At 38.5% G+C, this 24,097-nt stretch overlaps 1 protein-coding gene across 2 annotated transcripts; it reads left to right on the forward strand.

Annotated features, from left to right (window-relative positions):
- Positions 1-121: 121 nt before the first annotated feature.
- LOC109051385 lies at positions 122-22,812 on the forward strand. 2 transcript variants are annotated; one of them, XM_042721943.1, is made up of 8 exons: positions 122-2,417; positions 3,088-3,151; positions 3,351-3,441; positions 3,658-3,854; positions 4,045-4,167; positions 6,291-17,294; positions 17,799-17,968; positions 22,039-22,812. In XM_042721943.1, the coding sequence occupies exons 2-6, from the start codon at positions 3,105-3,107 to the stop codon at positions 6,877-6,879; spliced, it is 1,047 nt and encodes a 348-aa protein (XP_042577877.1). In that variant the 5' UTR covers positions 122-2,417; positions 3,088-3,104; the 3' UTR covers positions 6,880-17,294; positions 17,799-17,968; positions 22,039-22,812. The 2 variants fall into 2 exon arrangements, with proteins under 2 accessions (XP_042577877.1, XP_042577878.1); XM_042721944.1 differs by having other exon boundaries at positions 3,697-3,854.
- Positions 22,813-24,097: the final 1,285 nt, after the last annotated feature.

A 24,097-nucleotide genomic window follows, 5' to 3' on the forward strand; every position in this document is an offset into this window, starting at 1 on the left:
AAATCATAAGGGTGTTGTTCTCGCTGTTTAGATCCACTATTATGCCGCCTAGTTTGAACTGTTCACCTGTAAAATTGGTTGGGAATAGAATTTTTTTCTCTGATAGAACTAGTTTTATTTACAACAATACTTCACTGTGTTTAGTGTACAGATCTCTTTTTAGGGATATCTGTATTTTGGGGAAAGGAACACCATCATAGATCTCACCATATAGCTGACCAATGGGTGATGGAAGTTTAAATCTGATGCCCTGGAATCCACAAAGTGTGTAGAATACACCGTCTTGTGTAGTCATGTACTCACCACGTTCTACATCCATTGAAGTATGACAGCATGGCAATGTTCCTCCGTAAGAAATCAATAAAAGGTCCATTGCTGCCTGCATCCAAATGTCATTTTATGATCCTTCAAGTTCAGTTAGAACCATCATAATGGCTGATGTGTATAGCACAGAAAGATGACAACAGCTGGCTGAAATTGCCAGTTCCAGTTTGCTTTCTCACTTTGTGTTTTCTGCAAGTGAGGCCGTACTAGTTCTGTCAGTCCACCTGGAACCAAAGGTTGTTACAGTGAACACTTTTGAAGAAGAACTATAGATTTGATAAAGGTTAGTACCACTGTTTTGTTTGAGGCTCTTTGTACCTCATCAATATTTCATTTAAGTTGTCTGTGAAATAATATATTTGGACGCAGATTCTGATCCAAAGTCCATGCACGTTTTCCATTATCTTTCAATGTTTTTTATACAGCTGTTCTTGGAGACTGTTGCACCCTTATCTGAATTCGTTGGCCAGAATAATCTGCAGCGTGGAGCAGATTGTTCTGCAAGACTGGCTGTACTGCAACACCATCAAACTGAGCGCATCTAAGTATTTTTGTTTTGTTTTCAGGAATGAGTAGTTGTAAATTTGTTAACATGACATTTATTTAGCTTAATGTGTTTGTGGTTGTGGTTGATTCAGCACTAGTTTGGGTAACTTTGTTTTCATTACTTGAGGCATTCAAAGTATAACTTGGAAGCAAGTCAGAAATTATTTTATGATTAACAACAATGTGAGGACCTGGTCAGCACTGACATCTGTCCTTGCTCAGTCAGTGTTGTTCATTAGAAAAACAAAGCAACAATGCAAATGTCATCGACTCTACCCATGCATGTTGAACAATTCATTTTTATAAGCTCAAAAAAACTTTCAAATATCACCATTTTAACATGCCATGGTGGACAAACAGGCTCATCTTAGAGTTGAAGAGATATGAACAGGGTTTTAATTTGCTTCTACCAGGCTGCTGCAAGCATGAAAATACATTAGCAGTTGGTCGTCGCTTAAATGAACCCACTTCCAATTTGCACACTAATGAGTCACGCAAATGCTTTTAAAGGCCAACTTACAGTGGCCTGATTTGTATGAGAGGTGTGAAGGCTAATGCACAGGCATGATCATTCGCTCATAAGGACAGATGTAGGCCATCATCGTTGCTTAAAAGGTGTCCTCCATGTTAATGCAAATTTTAGATATTTCCACGAGTATCCCATGAAATTTAAATCGTAAAAAGTCAACATTTCAACCAAAGCTTTCTTTCTAAAAAAAGACTATAAGAAGCCTATGGCACGCAGCCTCCCTCTTCCAAACTGTGATGATATTATTGTGAGCAAGCCAAAAAAAAAAAGGCTAATCATCATTTAGATGAAATGTGTTTTGTAATGATGACGAAGTGTTTGTCTGTACTGCCCTATGGGAGATCGCAGCAGGAGGCCGTAAAAAGCACACTGCAGATTAATGCCTACTGCTGACAGATCCTCCACGGCCTGCTGAGCAGCTGCTTGTAGCTTCCTTAAAGCCTGAAGCTTAATGTTTCACCTCTAAGACGGATTTAAACAATGCAAGGAGACCTCACCCCCTAAAGGGGATATATAACTCTTATCATCTCACTAATGATGCTTACACTAGCTACGTGCCAGAGTCTCCGCACTGACAAATGTCTGTATTTTGAGGCAGTTTCTCAGAACTGGAGCATGATTATGGAGTGCTTGTTGATTTAAGTTGGATGAACGGTTTTTAGGGCATGTCATGAGCTCATTCTGTGGCCAGCCAGGTAACCATGTTGTATAATATTATGCTAATAACACCTTTTTTTTTTTTTTTTTTTTGATTCAAGGTTTTCTCTGTATGCTTCGGTTCTCATATTAATGACCCTTTGCAAATCATTTCACAAAAAAGGGTTGTTCTCCACTCTCTGTGGGGTCCTGGGACACAATCACCCAATCAGCAGCTGAGAGCTTTGCTGTCTTGGATTTTGACTGGTCTGTTAAGGTGGTCATGGTAATGTCCTGATTTCAGTAGTTTGGATAGTCCTCAGTATGAAGCGGCAGCCAGCCTTTCCACTGAGTGGTCTTGTTGATATTCTGCATGCCCGTGGTAAGTTTTATAAGGTTTATCTTTATCAGATATTTTCCCAGATCATCCTGACATCAAAACAGGATATTTGGCTTACTCTAAAGTTCTTTGTTGCATTTCAAGAACTTATGTTCACTTGAGAACTGTAAGGTCTGCAGTAAACTGTGCATTTTATTACAATATTATATTGTTTCTTATGTTGTTGGCTGCAAGGCCAGAATACACTAATTTCTTTAGTTTCCATGGTAATCTTCTTTAATCTGGCACTGACAAATTTCAAATGGAGAATAAGGAAATTTGAGGTTTATGTAGAGGGAAATGGGCAGGCAACACGCTTTATATTTCATGGTAGATTGTGTGTTTGATTAATATCTGAAAGCATGAGATTGATTTAAAACAATCCTGATGTTTGAATTATCTCCACTGTGGCTGAAAATATATTTTCACTGCACATGCATTGGATTTTTGCAATGAAACACCTATTTATATGTTAATGGACTTCTTGAAGACTAATGGAATTCTTGAAATCCTGTTGGTAAAGATAAGAGCGGAATTATTGCTCAAGAATATCACAATTATTTATAGGAGGGAGAGGTTTAGTATTATTAATTAAAGTTTATTTGGTAATTATGAATCTTTTTTTGGATCTTTATTTTTGTGTTCGGGGTTCTAACATATTATTCTCTTTAAGGGTAAATAAGAATCAAGATGGGCTTTTCTGGCAGAGGCTTTCCAATGGATGTGAATGGAGATTGGTAATATTTTCTGTGCTGTTAATATGAAACAGTAATGCAAATATTTAAAAAATAGTGTTTATGTTGGGATACATTCAGTTTATGGTTATAGAAGCCTTTAGTATGGCAAGGATAAACAATAAACATTTATAGCTAACATCTCATTTGAGGATACTTGATATGTAAATGTATCAAATCTTATCACTTGCTCTGTTAACAGGTCCTCCAAAAAAATCAGGAAACACAGAAGTCGTGATGTTTCACCTGTGCCATCGCATTTCTCAGAACCAGCCTCGTTCCTGCAACACAGGGTAAAGCTGCTGAATCAATAATACTACTGACCATTAAACTGTATATAAGTAGTTATATAATAGGTGGGATAATGTCGCAAAATAACCGCCTTGGTACATAATGAACCTATTCACCCTGTCATGATTTATTTTGCAGTAATGACTGGCTAACCGTACATTAGAACACATTATATGGTAGCTATATATGTATGCACCAACTCTGCTTATTTTGCATAGGATGTAATTGCCAGCCTTCCGTGTCTCCCTGGTGTAAAGGGGCCACTCAGGGATGAAGATGACGATGATGAGGTACGGAGTCATAAGAGCTTGCCAGCGGTAATGACTGGACAAACCCTCCAACCCAGAGACAAGAGGTCATACAGACATTCTGAGAATCACAACATATCTGGTTTACCCCCTCTCATAAGCGGCAGGTACTAAATACAATTTTTATAACTGGCTCCCTTCATAAGCAATGTTTTAACTGAACAATTCACCTAATATACTGTCATTTAATCACCCTCAAGTTCTAAATCTGAACTATTCCTGTAATGCAAAAACCACTAATTGTCAGTATTCAATGATATAATATTCTCAGTGCTGGTGTAAACGTATGATTACCAGGTGCAGTTTGATTGTGAAAGGCACTGGATGCAAAACTGTCCCCAAACTCCCACCAATCACCAAATCCTGGAATGCTTGGAAGGAAACAGACCCCCCAAGACCACCTTGTAGGTCCAGATGCAGGTAATGCCACATTTGTTCCTTAAAAAGCTAGCCTATGCAAGTACATTTCAAGTACATTTTATAATAATTAAAGTCACGCTGGACTTAAAGTTGTGAGCTCATAGATCAAATCAACCAATCAAGCCATCTAAACCCTGACGATAAGACTTTGCAGCAGAATTCAGTGCCCTTAGCTTTTTGGCTGGAGGAATGTTAAGTTCTTTCATACTTGAGTATGAAAGGAGTAGGCAGGAGGCTCTTTTTTTTGCATGGTTTGACTTCGTTCTGCATTTAGGGTGCTGTTAAATTCACAGAACAAAAATGAAAAGGCACAGTTGATATCTTGCCCGGCAGATATGTAAGGAGTCATTTTCTGCTTATTAATGATTTAAAGCCTGGTTAGTCTCGGCGTCACATGCATGGGCAAGTATTTTTCTGCTTTCCTCATTTATTTGAGGCTGTGAGGTGTGAGGGAGAGAGAACAGAGTTCAGCACTGAGAACTGAGAGGGAGAGAGAGGGCATGTAGATTTCTATTCACTTACTATCAGCCCCCACAGCTGGGCTAATAAACTGAAATTAAAGTGTCCCAATAAAGTGGAATTACGCAGTGCAACCAACAGCACAGTCAGGTCTGCTTGTAAAGTGCAGAGAGTATGTGTAAATGCCTCACTTTGGTAGATACAGAACTTATGTGATTTAAGAGCAATGAAGTCCAGATATATCTGCGCTTGCAATGAGTTTCAGATGTCTCCGCTTGCCAGGATCAACGCTAATGAATACAGTTTGTAACAGAAATGGTAATTGGATCTTAATGTGATTGAAAACCTGATTACCTTTGCTGTACTGGAACATTCTGTGGACAAATATGCAGACAAGGCTTTGAAATATATGGATAGTGATAATATAGTGATATCATTTTGAAAAGAACAGAAAGCTTTAGCTAAATAAATATGTAAAAAAATTGAAGCTAAAGACTTTGTTTGTGTTATAGATTTGTGTTGCATGCATCTGACCCAAGTTTCACACATTCATACTAAAAAGGCCAACTCTGCCACTAAACCTTTCTCTCTTTAATCTGTAAATTTCCAAGTTTTTAGTGCATTGCTATGATGTTGCTAAAGCGTTCTGGTTAACCAACAACAAACTAACAATTGTTAGAGTGTTTCTGCCCAGCTAACAGGGAACGTTCCCATAACCTTCACTAACGTTCTTTATAAGTTATTAAAATGTTAGGACAAAACATTCTTAAGATAATGTCTATTGAACATTCTTTTAATGTTATTGACAGTGAATGATGTTCTTGTAATGTTGTGAGAAAATGTTCTTAGAGCAACATTCTTGGAACATCCTTATGAAGTTATTTTTACTTAAAGGGATACTATATTCCAAAATGAAAATTTTGTCATTAATCACTTACCCATGTTGTTCCAAACCTGTAAAAGCTTTGTTCGTCTTCGGAACACAATTTGAGATATAGTGGCTGAAAGCCGGGAGGCTTGTGACTGTCCCATAGACTGCCAAGTAAATTAACTGTCAAGGTCCAGAAAAATATGAAAGACATCGTCAGAATAGTCCATCTGCCATCAATGGTTCAACCGTAAAATTATGAAGCAACAACAATACTTTTTGTATGCGAATAAAACAAAAATAACGACTTCATTCAACAATTTGTCTCCTCTGTGTCTCTCCACATCAGTGTAGCGCCATTTTGGAGAATATGACCTGTACGCAGGCAGCTTATGCTCTTCTGTGTTGTAAGCTGCCTGCGTTCAGCTCAGCTCCAAAATGGAGCTACACTGATGTGGAGAGAACATATTTTTGTTCACTGGGTAAGCACTTACTAGTCTTCTGAATCATTGTCAGGCAGTCTGGTTATTAGATATAAGACATTAGATATAGTAGGATTTTTTTCCACACAAAAGTCTCTTTGCTTACAAGTAATAGCACCTGAACAACTCAATTTGATGTATCATTCTTTTTTTGTAGAACAACATAAACAATGAACACATGAAACATACTTAAAGTTTTGCAAGAAACTAAGCAAGCATCACTAATTACATAGCTGTGGGTGCTTGTTAGTTTTAAGCAAATAAAAGATTGTGGTATTTAAATGTCTAATGATTCTTATTCTCTCATGAAAAAGGCCGGACAAAATGGAATTCAGTTCAGCTAAACCTGTTCATGCATTGATGCATCCAAAAATTGTACCTGTCGGGCAGACATCTCTCTCTTTCAAGGCGCGAGGAAATGGGCCCTGCTTGCTTCCTGCCAAAGCCTCTGGAGTGTCCCTGAGATCTCGACTCCCTTTCCAAAGTCCTGTAGTGCAGGCAGTGTACCCTATCAGTCCTGACACCATGCAACAGATGAGGCAGACTGACAGAGCGTGCCAGCCCCTGAGGTCTGTGCTGAAAAAAGCACCAAACGGAGGAGTATTTGACTGCCCACTAGCGGCCCACCTGCTGGAGCCATTTTCTGGGTTCCAGGAGCATCTGTGCCGCCAGATCCTACATTCTCCACTGCCTTATCGTGCAGCTCTGCCACAGGTCCACTTTCCTTGTCTCCAGGACCAGGCTGATCTGTTGCCTACACACAGGGGCCCATATGGTTCCCTGATGGAACGCACCGTGGAGCTGTGCAACTCCCAAGGACAGAAGCTTCCCAAAATCACCATGACTTGCCCGACGCCTTCTCCAAAATACCTGTGCCGCACAGAATTTCGGCATGCGGCTTAAAGGAACAGCCAAGATGGCTGCAGAGTAATGGGACTTTAGTGCTGCTCAGTGCAGTTCAAAGTTAATATTGCTCTGTGCACAAAAAGATCACCAAAGTTCACCAAGATCACCAATTCATTTTGTTCAGAGACAATAAAGCCAAAACAGACATCTGTGCAGTCTCTTGGCACTTTTCCTGATTGCTTAGCGATTATTAGACTCACGGTCATAATGTACTCCTGTGCACAACTCAAGTTATTGCTGTATAACCAATCATCTTTCATTTGGTTGCCATGGAAGCCCTACGGATCATTAAACTGTCGGAACTGGACCCTGGGGGCTGCACTGTTCCACAGGTACAGGAAGTGCCTCTGAGGAGCATTATAAAGTCATGCCGTGCAATTTCCTGGGTGTGAAGATCCCGGGGGAAGGAATCATAAGTCTGTCTTACTGAGGAGGAATGTAATACATTTTTCTTTCCTCCACTTAGTTTCCATGGCCTTTCTTTTTAAAATCAATACAATTTTCTCAGTTGAGAAGAATCTACAGTGTGATAGGGGGCCTGTGTTTAAAGCAATATAATACATTACATTATAAGTTACATTATAAAATAAATTATTTTATATTGATTAGTTGTCAGGAGATTCATGTTCATTGCACATTTGATCTGAAGTGTTACCATCGTTCCCAACATCGTTGCCATGAGGAAAACTTGTATACATAAAAAGCAATCAGTTTGTTTTGAAAATATCTTAATTGTGAAATGATTTTACTCTTTTGAAGGTTAGAAGAAAATCTAAATGAGGATATGTTGAATATGTGTCATTGCTTCAGTGAGTTTGCAATCTAAAGACATTTTCTAATAATTGCTCTTGCACCAACCCTTCAATTATTTACCATGTAAAGCTGCCATCTCATTTAAAAGTCAATTCTAACCAGAACGCTTTATTTCTTAAAACATATTTTTTATTGTTCTACTTTTATTTAGACTAATACTGTTGACGAGGAGAGTTTGTAAGTGATTTATAATGATTAAAGGGATATGGGAACTTGTTCACATTATTGCTGAACTTAAAACAAGTTTAGTTTTTGTGCAGTTTTTGACCCAGCACTGTGTTGCCGTGCAGAAATAAAACACATTTTTAAGTTAATTTAAAAAGCTCATTAATAATGCTGTTGTAAATTTGAATTAGGTTCAGTTGAGATATGTTCGCATTCCCCCATCCTTGTGGTCAGCCCAGGGTGGGCCAAGATCCTGATTGGGTGGACCAGGCCCAAGTGCACAGTCTGGAACGGAGAGGCAAAAATGAATTGCAAAGCATGTCTATGATCGCCACTTCTACTTCAGCAATGAGGTCAGAGCAGAAATGACACATTTTTCATTCTTTAGTCAAACCGCATGAAATAGAGTGGTACGGAGCTGTCACAAGGTGAGGAAAGGGACTTTGATACTGAAAAGGATAGAAGTGCTTTTTCCAACTTTGCTTTACAGTGATTAAGACAGGAACATGCGTAACACCTTAAGCATGCTCTTTTTCCAGTAGTAAGCAAACATGTCAGAACCTAGGTCTTCAGCAGCCCAGGCTTAGCTTCATTGCTGAGTCAGTGTGTGTGTGTGTGTAAGTGAGCGAGCATGTGGCCTGTTCCTTAAGTCCTGTTTCTCCTGCTGTGCTTGTGTATGGGAGTAACAGCTCCTTGGTTTCACGCTCCGATTATCTGGTCAGATATTACCCATGGCTCCGTCCCCCCCACAGCCTTGTCCCAGTATTGCCTGACCTTTTTCTTTCCAAATGACAGGCATTCTTCTCATTCCTCAAGGGAATAATGGCAAACGGGCCCCACACTGAACAGTCAAATTACCATTAAAAAAAAATTCTGATTATTGTAAATTGAAAAATAACAAAACTTTCTCAGGAAATCTCTAAGCAAAAATCTCTAAGCAAATATAGTAAGTCTACTTAAGTGGGAAAGTCTCACTAGGGGAAAATATGAATTAATACATAAACTAGTTAATGACCATGTACTGGAATAGATTTGCCACTAGAGGGCATAACAAGCCTTTTTCCTGGCAAACCTCAATGGTTTTATTGTGCAATGTTACTTGTTAACCACATGATGACAGCATAATTCTTGTAATTAATTAGCATTTAATAAAAAAAACAGTAGCATCAGAACTACTCCTTTGCATAATTACTAATCAAATATATGATTGAAAATCAGGAGTGCTATTGTGTCTGAGACAAATTCTTACACTTCATGTTGAAGGATTTGTGTCTCACTATCTTAACTACTGTCTCTTATTTCATTTCTTTAGTTTCAAGAGTAATTGGTAGCACTTACAAATAAGGTTCAATTTATTAATATTAGTTGCTTTAGGTATCATGAATATTTGTACAGTGACCATTTTATATCATTTCTTAATCTAGGTTAATTTATAAACATACTACTTTTCTTTGTTACTTCATAAAACTTTATTGTTAAATTATATACAACTTGTATTAGTATATGCAGAAATTAATATTAAGTTAATTGTTTAGAAGTATTTTACATTTTAGTTTATGACACCTAATGCATGAACTAACCTTATTGAAGGAGTAACTTACATCTACAGTAGTTTTAACAAAGCAGCTTTGCAATATCGAATAGTTCATTAACTATTGATAATTACTACTTTGGGCTACAGTAAGACCTGTTCAGCTGTAAGAAAAACTGCCTCTGCATCCTCTGATGAGCATTAAACAACCCTGATAAATAAGCCCTTATTTAGGACACAACCCAAGAGATGATTATCCACGCTTGTTGCTTCTGACGCAAACGAAAGCTTGCCTTCAGATAAGCTACCTGAAAGTTCACTCGAAACATAAAAGGGAAGAACAAACAAAAATCCTCAGATAGCGTAAAATGGTGATGTAAAGATAATGCTTATGGAGGGGAAGCACAAAAGAGTAGTAGGAGGAGGATGTTAATCCAAACAGACTGGTGGTAATTTAATGATCATTTATGAATGTGTATTTCTTATGAAAAACAGTTCTATTTCAAAATGTGCTCAAAAAATCTGCTACATTGCCACAAACTTTCTACATTTACCTTTTGTGTGAATTTTTTTTTTTTTTTTTAAACAATTTAATGTTTTCCTCTGTTTACTATTAAATAGTAAATGTCTATTAAATAGTAATTGCTACTGGGATTCATAAAGCTAAAAATCCACTCAGGTCAAGTGCATCTAAAACCTGTTTACCATGTTAAAATCACTGTAAGTGGCTTATATTTGAATTAAATGGATGATGTGAGCGTTTGATGAAATAGTAAAATTCCTGGTTTGTCACTGTGAGAAAGAAACATATATGGGCAACAGCTGCAGTGCATTTACAGACAGCTCACTTATGTAGAGGCCATTCATCAGCCTATCAGATTTCTAGTGAAATGTTAGGCTTACAGCCACAGTTGCTACTTCAGCATCAGACTCCCCTCCAAAACTGGAAGGCCACCAGTATAGTCACTAGGGCACACGCTCCAATTCACTTACAATGAGGTGTCAATCCTGTGCGTATGTACGCTGTATGCTCAGTGTCATATGATCTCAACTAAAGCATGTGTGTATGTGTTTATACACTAACTCCTACAGATTATTGCCTGTCTAAGATTATCAAAGGCCATAGTGAAGCTTTCACCACTCGTCTGTTTTTGCTCTGCTGTTTGTAATCTATAGTTTGAGCTCCTCCTCAGTTCCATCCGAAAGTGATATGCAACCGGCAGGAACAACACCTGTTCACAAAATACTGCATCATGCGATCTTTATCTCTCAGAGGGACCAGCACGCTCTTTTTGTGCATAGTGAGATTTTGCACTGTGCCGATGTGTTCATGTAACTTTCTATATTTGACTGCAAGCACAGCAGTGCCACAAATTACCACTCAGCAGTCGGTATCAATTCGTGAAGATTACGACAGTGTCAAATCTGTAACTAGAAAACCTCTCATCAGCAATAACCAGAGAAAGGGTTACAGATGTTTCTAAAAGTAGCTGTTCTTCTTTCAGTTAATTTTAACATCAGATAAAGCACATGGTATCATTACATACAGGTAACAATGAACAATGTCCGTCAATGGCCCTTTCTACTGAACATGGCCTGACTTGAATGTGGCAAATACTTTGCATCAGTCCAAACCTGTAAATGACAGTAGGAACGTGCTTTGAATATTTTATGGGACACATAACAAATGCATGCAACCAGAGAACCACTGGCATCAATAGACTACTCATCACTACAGGTAGTAATGTGGATGTATTTGTAGTAAAGCAAACATGTATTGTAGTAAAACCATGTAAAATCCAACCTCATCAAAGCTTGGCACGGGAAACCTGATTCCCATCAAAAAAAAAGCCGTTACACAATAACAGAAAGTGTTGTCTATGCAAATCTGCTTGTTGCTGACAAGGTTTGTTTGCATCATAAAAATTCATGGATCATAAATTGAGGTCGTAAATGTATATGGTTGGTTCACCATTCCTGTTTTGAAAGCATAGGATCATTTTGGTAGCTCAGAGAGTGCGGGTCTAGGTGAATGGGTTCATTTGGATCGCTCTGTGGCCTGTTTTTGGAGCTGCATCATTCAGTAAGATTCATAAAAGCTTTTGCCAATACTGCCAGAGCAGATCCCCCTGTGTCTGTCAGCACATGCCAGGCGCTTGTCTTTAAACGGCTGCGTCCTCTGTGACTTCCGCAGGGGCCAGATGCACCGCGGGCCAGAGAGAGCTGACCAAGCCATTTATTTAAGGACTCTGTTTAAAAGCATCTCCAAGCGTACAAGCTAGTTACTTTCCACCATATGAATTTAACTTAGCACTTTGGGGGGTTCACTGGGCAGTGGTGGTCTAATCAGTTGCAGTGTAAGGTGAGAAATCACGTGGACTTGGCAAGACAACAGCAGTAATGTAGAGCAGATGTCCTTTACAACCTCTCTTAAACAAAGGACTTGATTTTATGGACATTATTGACAATAAAAGATCTATTTTGACTGTAGTATGCTGCATACTAATAAAGACATCACCTCAAGTGAGGTCTCTAATAATACCCCCAGTAAATTCTTTATGGACGAATCACTCATCTCATAATATTGATAGTACATAGTTAATAATCATTGTGCATCCACAATATTCACTTTCAGTTTAGCTTAATGGCATGGGTTCCTTTCTTTCTTGGTATCCATGGCAGATGAAAATTTTTGATGACTTCCTTATTATATCTATTTGATCCTGACCCCCCAAAAACAGTGTTAGAGCCTTTTAAAGTTGCTGTGTGATGATAAAAAATGTTCTTCTAATTTATTGTAATGTGCAGCTAATGTGTGTAGGTTGCTAGCCATAAAAACTGTAAACACCATGGCCCTTTCAATATTTCTGTGTTTGTTCCAGCAGCCTGACGTTGTCTTAACCAGTGGAATGAATTTGAAGCCAGACTTTTGTTTGGAGTGAACAACGGGGAAAGTATTTGTGAAACGCTTTGAAAGTCATTACTTTCGCAATTCCATTTGGCAACTAGTGGTACAAAAGTGACATTGCTGCTTTATAGCTCAAATTACCAGCAAAACATCTTGTACAAATCATTAGATCTGTTGAATCTATCTGCAGAACTTCTTTCTGACATCATTCGAATGCAAGAGATTTTGACTTTGACAATTAATTGGACTATATTGAGAACACAGCTAAACATTTGTCAAGGACTCAAGGCCACGTGTGACATGATTGTAACATCAGCTCACGTATGAAGTCATTGAATTGCAGACTCAAAGCCCCTTGAGAGTCAGTGTAACTAATGGAATTATTCTCCAAGCCTTAGGATAAACAAACATTAAAGAGCAGTGATAGAAAGAGCAGGAAAGAGAGTGGAATACAGATTAGCCTCCTACTGGGAAAAGCTTGCTGCTTAAAATAAGGCGCAAGAGTCTTGTCACCACTCCACGAACGTCATGACAAGAAAATGTATGTAACTAACTATCTGATATTTGCATGAGGTACTCAACATTGTCAAGACATCATAAATGTAGAGTGATTAGGCTCTTCAAATTCTGTGGTCCAAAGATGGCAAATATCTGTTCATGCAGAGAGTGATTCTGTATAGCTTACTGATTGGATAAAAACTGTGGCCCATCCCAGTCTTTTTTCATGTTAAAAAACTGATATCAGTTAGGGAGTAGGGACAAGTGTGTATTTCCATTAAGAATGTTTACAACGCCTTCAAATTATTTCATCATAGAAAATCGTGATAATGCATGCTAAACTGAAACATTTGGCTAGTTTGTGGGTCAGTCAGTTCAGCAATTCAAAGAGTCGTAAACGACCACAGGGCTGTTGCTCAACAAAAGGTGTTTGCCCTGAAGGCCTTTTTTAGGACGGGCAATAGTCAGATAATGGCTGCACTGTTGACTCACCTGCATCTATTGTGAGTCAGCTTTATAAAGGCCAGTGAGGAGCTCTGTACAGCCTTTCAACCTGTCACTCTCCTTGAGTGTGTGTATGTGTGTGTGAGATCACTCCTGCAGAGGTAAACTAATCCTGCCCTAAAGAAAGCCTTGCACCCAGAGTAAAGAGCAGAGGGGACAGCTGGACAGGGTTAGCGAGTGTCTCGCCATGCCATGACTGCCAAAAATAAAATGATTTGTTTCTAGAGGTTGTTAGCTAGCTTGCTCCTTCAAGGCTGTTAATAGACGTGCAGTTGAACAGAAGGATATTTTGTTGGCTAAAAAGGCAGGTGAAAAATTGTCTTCTTTTTAAATTCTCCCTCTAACTTTCCAAAGCAGCTCAGGGGGACAAAGATAAAAGGATTCTGGGAATCGCATGGTAATTGTGGGGCGACACGGGGCAGGGCATGGGAGGGGACAGTCCAATGTAGCTGGAGGTATTTCTCAGCTGATCTGTACTCTCCGGGAAACAGGTCACGGTTACAACCTCTGACCTCTTGAGGGTGGACACCCAACCTGTCAATAAAAGGGGCAACTACACACCCATGGGTCCTAAGCATATTAGTTTTAAATAAATAAACAAAACGCAATGGAAAAAAAAAACTGAGCACCAAGAGGGCAGCCATACACTTTAAATGTAGCTAAGCAACAAAACAGTGGGTGCTCATGGGAGAACGTGTCGCACAGGAGAACGGTTTGGTGTAATCTTTAAATGTGAGCCACTTCTCATTTGACTACATTGTGATCAGTGTAATGAGTGTAACCGTATAATTGCTCTGTATGACTCAGTTATATTAAGCCTAGGGACACACCTGAGGTTAGTGTGACAGCTCATATGTCAGTAAGGGTACTTCATGATACTGTGAAGTCAACACATGTTTGGGGCACAGAGAGTGTCTTAAAGGTGGATTAGTTTTAAGCTGAATTACTGGACTCCTTGCTGTGCATGGGCATACACTTGGGTCCATGAGGAAAACTTTGGCCTGAGGATCACGGTAGGTATCCATCTGTATCGTGAGAATGACGTGCTACTATATAAGTGACCATTTTACAGACACCATGCCCCCATAATCACACTGTGCCATCAAGCTAGAGACCATCAGCCTTTATGATTTCATAGTAACGACAGCACAGATGGTCACAGATGGCAGGGTGGCATGGAAAGACGCAGACACTACCAACTTTCAGATAATTTTTTGTTTTGGACATCACACACTGTACATATGTGCACATATTCTCTTGGTTTCCTTTTGTAGTTTTGAGTTTTTTTGTAAAGGAAATTAATTTTGAATGTCAGACAATTTGAAGATTGTTAGTAACCAGTATTGTTTTTAGTGGTGCTTGTTACGTCCCCAGACTGTGCTGTGGATATCAGTGAAACCTTCAATTGTGTGGCTTATATTTTTTCTGGCAAGCAGGTGAACATCCCAGAGACTTGGCGCCATATTTACTAAACAGAGAAAATTAGCGTTAGAGCCCAATTCCATAAAATGCGATAGAGGCTATTTATATCTAAGTGAAAATAGCTATAGATTGCTATAGATTTAGATGGCTAAATAACTTTTTGATTATTTCCTTCATTTTTATTAAAAATAAATGCTTTTCTGATGTGATTTGGAATTTGAAAAAGGCAGATTCGAACCCGGGCTGATCACATCAAAAGGAGTATGACACACGCTTTACCACCTACACCACTGAATCTGATGATCGTTGTCCATCTTTTGTAATGCTGACTAGCCCAGTCACACGTTGGTGGATGGAGTTAGTGTAAATAGCTCCTGCCAACAAGGCGGGCTATTTGCACTTAGTGTAAATAGATACTCAGATTTTGTCTTTTTTTTATTCCCAACAGTTAAACAGTTGCCCACAGAAAAAACAGGTGGTGCTGCAGCACCCTCAGCACCCCTACTTCCCGCGCCTATGATCACAGCATTTTTGTTTCCAGGCAGAACGTTAAAGAACACAACACACCCGTCTGCCCTTTCTTTTTTCTTCTGAATGTTCTGTATAGTATTGTCGTTTAAAGAGACAGTTGGTGCACTTCTGTGAACTTTACAAAAAAACATGTCTTATATGAGCAGCCCTCCAGCATTTAGTGGTGTAACTTGAGAAGCAGAGAGCAGCTCGGGTGGCATGCATGAAAACTATCCATTCCTCTCATGGGATTTCTGTAGATCAATAAATTTGCTCTGGTGAATAAAGTGTCCATGGTGTAAGTGATTAGTTTTCCACCACAAAATGGCCACCAGGCTGGGTAGACCACCTGATTATAGGTTTATGTCCGTTTAGTGTGAAGGAGCACCACAGACAACTGGCCCTGGGGAGCTCTCATAATTTCTGTAAATCACATTTCTCCCAAACATTTAATGTTTCTTTTGGTTGGCATGTCAGAGAAAGTCAAGAGGGCGCTAAAGCTCTGCTTATTTTTATTTTAGCTCAAAGCTGCTCCATGACCAATCTGTATATAGGCCCAGATGTATTAAAACCCTGCCATGCATTAATAAGACTCTGTCTGTCTGGCAGATCTGCTGTCTATTTGGTGTAGCCTGAAAATAATCAAAAGAAAATAATCTAAGACGCTGATTTGAGGGGCTATAAAACCCTCAACCATATTATTTGAAACTGATCCAGTGTTTGTTTTATGGGGCAGTGAGAAGAATATTAGATTATACATTTAGCAAAGCTGTTTGGGTTTCACTTTTGTCTCTGACTGCAACACCATTTTTAATTGTATCTGGTTGTTCATATAAGCTAGTGTGAACCTCTTCCTGTGGCAATGTGAGATAACGTGAGAAAGTCTGATTGAGCATAAAAACTTGCAGATTTGTATAAAATGATAACGAATAAGATTATAAACAGAAACTGAAAAGTGTCATGGAAAGCACTGACTGCTTCTAGCCAAGGGTCATAATGATAAGGAATGACCGGCAGCAGTGACTTAAGACTGATATGGTGATCAGTGTCTGGAGATTGAGATAAAGTAGTGGAGTGCAATAACTTTTAACTATTTTCATGGCTCTTTTTTATGATTTTCCTTGTAACAGTCATTAGGTTTTATGTTTCGGTGTTACACAAAATTCTAAATCTAATTCTAAAATTCTGTCATGAGTATCAAGATGATAAAAGAATTTAAAGTTTGGGTTAAACAATTCCTTTAAGAACACTTCTACTGTCACGTGGCCACGCTGACATATGGGACCATAACCTGTCCCTTTGACCATTACAAAATTGGTATTGACTTCGTGATAGGTTGCACATACTAGTATTTGTATGGTATAGTTCTTTTCCCATGCTAACCTAAATAACCATTTTTTTTTTCTGCAGAAGCTTTGCTATCATTTTTAAGTAAACAGACTACGTTTCTCTTGATTGAATGAATGCTGATGGATAGACTGTTAACCCTGGTGTTTACCTTGTGTGACACAGAGTAGGTTTCTTCATGCACTGTGAAAATATATTTGTTGAGTTGAGTAGTAGAAGATCAAACCCAGAAAAGGGTGGTCCATACAGTGGATCAATTACATAGAGACAGTACTCATTACTTTTGGAAGGAGGAGTCAAGTTGAGCGTCTTTCTCCTTCTCGCACACACACACACACACACACACACACACATTTTCGTTTTCAACCCCATCAATTATTAAGCAGTGTAATTTTACTTTGTCACACATCTACTCTGTACTCATGCCCTGGCCTTTTGGGCTTGGCTAACAGAAGGCTTCGGTGATCATATGTGAGGAAACAAGTCTCAAGCTCCTCAGAAAGCCAATGGGTCCAAACTGCATCAGCTTCTGTATATGTGTCTTTTTTGTTTTCTCTTCAGTGAGACATTTTAACCAACAGAATTGAAGAATGAACAGGAAACCAGTTGGAATTTTAGCCTGCTGGAGACGGTCGATGTCCATCAGTGAAGAATGTGACGAGCTGTGTTTAAAGCCTTCACTGATGATGCTTCATCTAAGGCACATATTTTAAGGTAAGCAAAGGACAGCTATAAACAGAATTGGAGTGTAACAGAGGTGGTTTTAATAAATGGACATGGTGTCAATTTGTGAATTCCAAATTAGGCAGCACTGAATAAGAAATCAATATGACTCTCTTGGGAAAATGCAGGAGCAAAAGATTAGAAATGCTTCTTTGTTACAAGCACTGAGATTAAGAGGGTTCTGTCATATTGGAAATCGCAAAGGCGGAACCATTTACCTTTACTGGCATTGAGAGAGACACAAAGTATTTCCCCTAATAAAAATAAAAATAATCAAAAGTTTTATTACTTAACATTGGGATTAGCTCTAATTCTAATTCTAGCTGGCATCCTGGAGCAGCATCCTGACTGGTTCAGAACAGGGTACATAGGCAACAACTACAGTCATCATACAAATAGTGCTTGAGGACATTCCACTGAAAGCTGTAATAATAAATATACAATATATAATATATAATAAACATAAATGAATTTCACTTCTCTATTTTTGTCCAGTGCATTTTGGGAGGGCACATGTGATGCTGCCTTAGAATCCGGTGAAAACAAGGTATCTGAGGTGGCTGGATAATTGACTTGCTTCAGTTTTGGACCAGCCTTCGTGTCAGGAACACAGCTACTGTTTGATGACAGCAAATGCTGGCTAAGATGGCATCTCAAAGGTTTTGGTGAGTCATTGTATTTCATTATGGAATTTTCTTCCATTTTGATGTCACTCTTTGGGCCTGGTGTTAAATATTTGCCTGTATTCTTGTTTGCTTAGAAAAATGAGCGTCAGATAAGACTCAGACTGAAAGGAAAATAATGAGATAAACAAAGAGCAAAAGGGAGCCACACCTCATGCTTATCTCCAGTTGATTATACTGTGATCACATCATCATTGTGACCAAAACTGCACATTATACTCCATTATGGTTATTGTGGAAAGAATGAGAGTGTAAACACAACTGAAGGAAATTCAAAACTCTTTTTTACCCCAGCAGGAATGGCTGTGGTAGTACATAACCTTCCAGTGTCAATTCATTAGCTTCACTGAAGCATTTCAGTGGCTTCCCACCTGACACCAAAGTACCGAGTTTGTAGTGAGCTATGTTGTTTTTTTGTATTGGTGCCGAGGGAAGTTAGTTTGATGGATGCCACTTTCTGCTTGCCCTTCGGTTAGAGGATTTTTGCTTATTTTTTTATGAATGGATGAATTTATACAGTGAATTCCAAATTTCGATGTGTACCGTACCTCAGCATACTAGCTGCTGCCTCTCTGGGTTATAAATATTTAAACACCCACATCATTTTTGTTAATACAGACTTTAATTCACATTACACTGAAAATAATTTGACTTTCTATTGGACTTTATTGTTTGTTTGCCATTCCCAATAGCCACTCACAGTCAACATGACTGAAGAGTGACAGTTAACCAGCAGTGGGGGATATTTAAAATGTGATGCTGCGTCTCATGTTGGGGGTCTGGTGTCTTTTTTTAATTGTGCAGATGGCACTTTCATGTTAGCTCCACCCCAGCAGTGAGAGATCATGTGGTTGGATGTTATAGTCTATTCATTACATTTCTAATGAGCTGATTGGTCCACAGGTCTGTAGTTAACCTTGTTTGCAAGACAACATTTTGGGTAATTGAGCCTTCAGCTTCATCAATCAAATGGATGTGCCAAGAGCCATTTCAAGCTTTGGCTTCTTTTGTGTTAGCTATGCCGCTGTAGCTATGCCAAAGAAGGTGGCATGTTACCAACCTACAATAGCCTTGAATGTAAATATCAAAAACAAATTGTAATTTGAACTAGACCCGTTCCTGTCTTGTAAACTCTTGCTGTTGTGGGATGTAAACAAGGCCTGTGCTATTCAGGCTGATAATTGAGATTCAGTGTTGCCAGGCAACACATTATTTGCACAGTCCTGGACTGGTCTCTGTAGTTTGTGTAGCTGGTGTAAACAATATTACAGACGGGCTCAGTGATGGCTCTTTAAACATGCACAATACAAACGTGTGCCAAGAGAACATATGTGCAGTGTGTTGGGCTGAAATCCATTGTTCTTTACATGGTCTCTAAAGTGGCTCACACTGGATTACTGCAACAGACTTAGACAAATGCATGCTTTGTTAGTTAGTTCCCTCTGTAATCAATCCGTTAGGACATGTTATACAGGCCAGATGTTGCACTAGCAACCATAGTGACAATGGAGGCAGAGTTTGACTGAATTTAGGGACATGAGAAGACTTTGAATGAATGTAGCCAAGGTTTCCAATGTGGCAACAAGTACAATAATGAACACCCACTTCTTCAGCACTGTGCTCTCAATAGCCTTGCATCTTCATGCAAAACCAGGAAGAAGGGTTCTAGCCAGAGGGGTTTCCCAGAAGCAGGAAATACTGGGAATGTGGGGGTCAGAGGCAAGGAATACTAGGAATGAGAGACGCTTCCACCTTTAGCTCAAGGCACTGAACCATTCAAGCGTGGTTAATGTTGCCTGAGAGCTTAGGATCCAATGCACAAATGAAAATACATGAAACCCTTCACCCGAACAGAGACAAACCGTTACCCATTCATGCAAAACACAAAGCCTTATGTTTGAAATTTCTTATGTCAAACAATTTAGATTCTTCCGGCCATTAATACATTTATGCAATACTCTGACATATATGGTAGTGAATGAGAAAACCGTGTGAATAATTTATAGCACGGTTAGACTTTATTGCGTGAAACTGTTTGAGTCACTACCTCTCATCTTATGTATCATATTTGATTCAGTGCTACTGTGAATAGCACTGATGATTTTTTCAGAGGCTTTTCCAAGCTTTTCTACAAGAATCCACCAGATGGCTTTAAAAATAAACCTTGCTAAATATGTGCAGTGTGGGTGAATGTATGACAGCGGAGCTGACAAAAATATGCTCCATTGCCTCAGGGAACTTTCATTGGGAGACGGATTTGTAATGTACACAGAGAGAAAGAAATACAAGTGAACAAGTATAGAAAGTTAGCGTGTGTTTGTACATGTCAGTGTTGATGAGACTTTACCCTGAAAATTGCAATTATCTGGTCATGAGGTGACAGACATATTTTTCATATTTCAGCTACTGACATTTTTTTTCTTTATATTCTCTTGCAAGGCATGCTCAATTACACTCTGTGTGCCGATATAAACAGCTTACAAAAATACAAGAATATTACCTAATGTGTTATATTTCAAAGTAAATTCATGTGAACAGGGAAGTAGGTTGAGGTAATTCCCTACAAACAGTACTTAAGTCACTGTCTATTCTCATATGTATATATACTTCCTGTCTTTTTGTGTGATCGCATGTTTATATTTGCTCAGACACTCTGCGTGGGCAGGGAGTGTGCATGCAAATATAGTCTAACGTGTGAACATGACTCATTTATTATGTAACCAGCCACCATTTTGTTGAGTCTCTCATCAGTCAAGCTGTGTGTCAGGAGTGTTGATTTGCAAGACAGTATCTATTGATTTTTTGCCATTGATGTGAGGGGATGACAACAGATCGAATCACTAAACAGTACACAGGCTCATTTCCTAAACCTGACTGTATTATTAACCAGATGGAAATGGTACTTCAGCCATCTGTGCTTTTGTTCTGGCCCAAAATCCTAATTGGCCAAAAGGAGTCTGTAGCTCTGAGATACACCTGCCACCTGTTTCGAGCTTTATGCAAATATTTATATGAATATTATAGTTTTTATTAACCGTTTCTGCACTGGTACCTGACTGAAATGGTTTAAGTGTTGGTGGATTATTTAATATATGTTCATATATTAGTACTGGAGTTTAACTGAGTCTTTTAATGACTGATGAGAGGTTTTTGTCTATTGTCAACACAAGGAAATTATATTTCTGTTCCTAAATCTAGAAATCATAGACAGCTGGCTTCAAAAGCAGCTTCCTAGATGTCAAGTAACCTAATAAGTGACCATGTCAAAGCTTTATATGGGCACCAACCACATGTGCCACAAAAACAACAAAATGATAATGTGCAAAACTCCTGACAATTGATTCTAATGGAGTTTGATGTTAGAATGCTAAGCTAAAGGTATGATACTCTAATAAGCATAAAAATACACAGCTCAAAAATACTTTTTTTTTAAAATTAAATGTTTATATCAGTCAACATTATTCCTCATCTAGGTTTTGGAATAAAGCATGTGTGTACAGAACTGGCAACGTTCTTTTTATAGCCTATTGTTGAGTTATGGAACATGATGGAAACAGTTAAAACTTTCAGGAGTGTGTGGGTGCTTTTGAAAAGCTCTCATGTGTATAATACCCCTATCTGTCCCCAGGACTGGATATTATTATGAAGTGTTTTGTCTGCAGGGTTCATTATTGTTACAGCAGAGCAGGTGAGGTTATACACACTTTAATTAGTCACCAGGGGGAATCTTTGGTTCATTCAGGCTTTTATCAGACCGCTTTTGTGTTTCTTTTGTCATTTTAGCAAGATGAATAGTAAATAAAAATGCTTTATATGGTATGTCTATCAGCCAGAAACTTATAGCAGCATGTATAGAACAAGCCACTGACAGAATAAAAGGTTAAAATAGGTAATATGCACAATGCAAATCCAAACCTGACATAAATTAAACTTGATTTATACAAAGCAAGCTGTACATATGAGAGCAACATGTGATACTACAATCTGGCATAAACTGTATTATATGAACCATCTATCTGTGTTAGCTGCATATTTATCCCCATATTCTGCAGGCTTTCACTGCATCCATGTGCCTCAGTGAGCATGTTGCCAAGCGGAGAAAGCTCAGTCTGGAATCATCACACATTCCTAGAGCACCGTTCTGATGTCTGGATGCTCCAGCAGTTCTAAATGCAAAGCAGCTAAATATAGACCAAGGCTTGCATGTTGCATCCTCCCCTAAGCTGATGGCGTAAGTACAACAAGACATCATTGTACAAAGAATGGACTACCATTTTATCTGTCTATTATCATAGCCGTAGTCTGCGCCTTAGACAGCCCTCCCACAATCTGTTTGCTAATCATCTGATGCACATTGCTTACAAGAATAGGAAGTACTTTCTCAATCTTGAGAGCTCTAATCTAACTGACTGGCTTTACACAACTTCCCAGAGTAAGGGGTCACAGCATTTTTTTAATCAGTCGACCAGACTGATAACAAAGTTATGTTTACAAGGTACTGGACTGACACCTGGAGTGCTTTTAATGATGAAATAATCACTGGGTTTGCCAAACGTTTGCCAGGTTAGTGGCTTAAAATATTTGAACAATTTTGATTTCATTTTATTTTAGTATTTTTTTTGTCTTATGGGAGCAGTTAGTAAAAAGTTATTATGTAGATATCTATGAACTATAAACTATCTTTTTTTTTTTTTTTTTTTTTTTTTACTTTTACTTCTGCATGAGTCAATACACATTTTCCCACAATTTTCTGGTGTTTTGTATACAACCATTTATGGACTGTTGCACCTTCATCCACCCATCCATCCATTCATTCATTCATTTTTTTCCCCATAAAATTTTTATTAATTTAACATAAATATTATTTCATATAAAATTTTAAATTATACAATGACGTTACCCAGGTTAAGTTAATATGCACACATTATGGATTTCATATAAAAAAAGTGGAATACAATGACGTTATTGTGGTTAAGTAAAAAAGGTGAATCAAGTACATCGAATGAAATAAATAAGATAAAATGTGCTTCTTTCTAGAGTTATTTTTTTCTGATTAATGAGTTATGGACATCGAGTGGATTTCTTGAGGTAAATTAGAGGTAACATTATGTGGCATTGTTTACAAGCTGTTTTATTGATGTCTTTCTGCAGTTGAAACTAGTGCCATAACTAATAGTTATATTGTGCTAAAATTACATTTATGGTTTGAATTTAAATAAAAGCTGAGACTTTGTTTCATATCAAACGTGACAGTTATTGCATTGCAGGTTCATTACAAATTATGTTTAGTAATGTTTTGTTATTGCATCAGTATAGACTAAGAATGATTTGGGGACTTAAGCATCAATATCAATTTTCGATGTAAGCATTTTTAAATTGAGAAACTAATATTGTCAACCCAGCCCTAGTATCAATACTGCTGACATTACCTCCTGTAGCTTATTCACATTGTAGTGTATACAAAAAATAGATGCTGACAAGTCGAAACACACCTTCGGAAAAGCGTTAACAGAACGTTTTAGTAAAAGGTTTCAGCCCTCCAAAACCATTTTGGCAAAAAAGAAACTACTCTTTTTTTATAATAACATCTTGAGGCACCCTGGAACTCTTCTAAAGCCCTCATGGACCCAGGCCCCATGTTTGAGAAGCACTGCCATTAAACATTTGGTACAAATATCATAGTAGATTTGGCCTAGTAAAGCGGGTATATGAGAATGGGGTTTAAAGTCCCTTTGTTTGTTAATAGAAAGGAAAGGCATGTCAGTATTTACATAAGCAGCGGAGGAACTCAACTGCACATAACCCTAATGATTCTATTGCTATCGCACTTCTGCAGGTCTTTTCACAGCTTTTGGCCCTGAGTGCCATGCCTCAGTGATTGCATGGCTATGCCTTAGCAAATGGGTTCTGTCAGCCCTTTGCTATCACACTATCAGAAACTACAAGGCAATAATGTGAGAATTAACGCAACCCCTAGATCAGCCCTTCTAACACTCCCCGTTTAAAATGACCCAATCCTGTTATCAGAGCCCCAATTCCTTACATAGTGCCTCCTGATGTTTCCCAGTAACCACAGTGACAAATGCCATGACAGCCATCCCAGCATACCCT

Source organism: Cyprinus carpio, chromosome B4, assembly GCF_018340385.1.
Source record: "Cyprinus carpio isolate SPL01 chromosome B4, ASM1834038v1, whole genome shotgun sequence".
NCBI classification, from domain to species: Eukaryota; Metazoa; Chordata; class Actinopteri; order Cypriniformes; family Cyprinidae; genus Cyprinus; species Cyprinus carpio.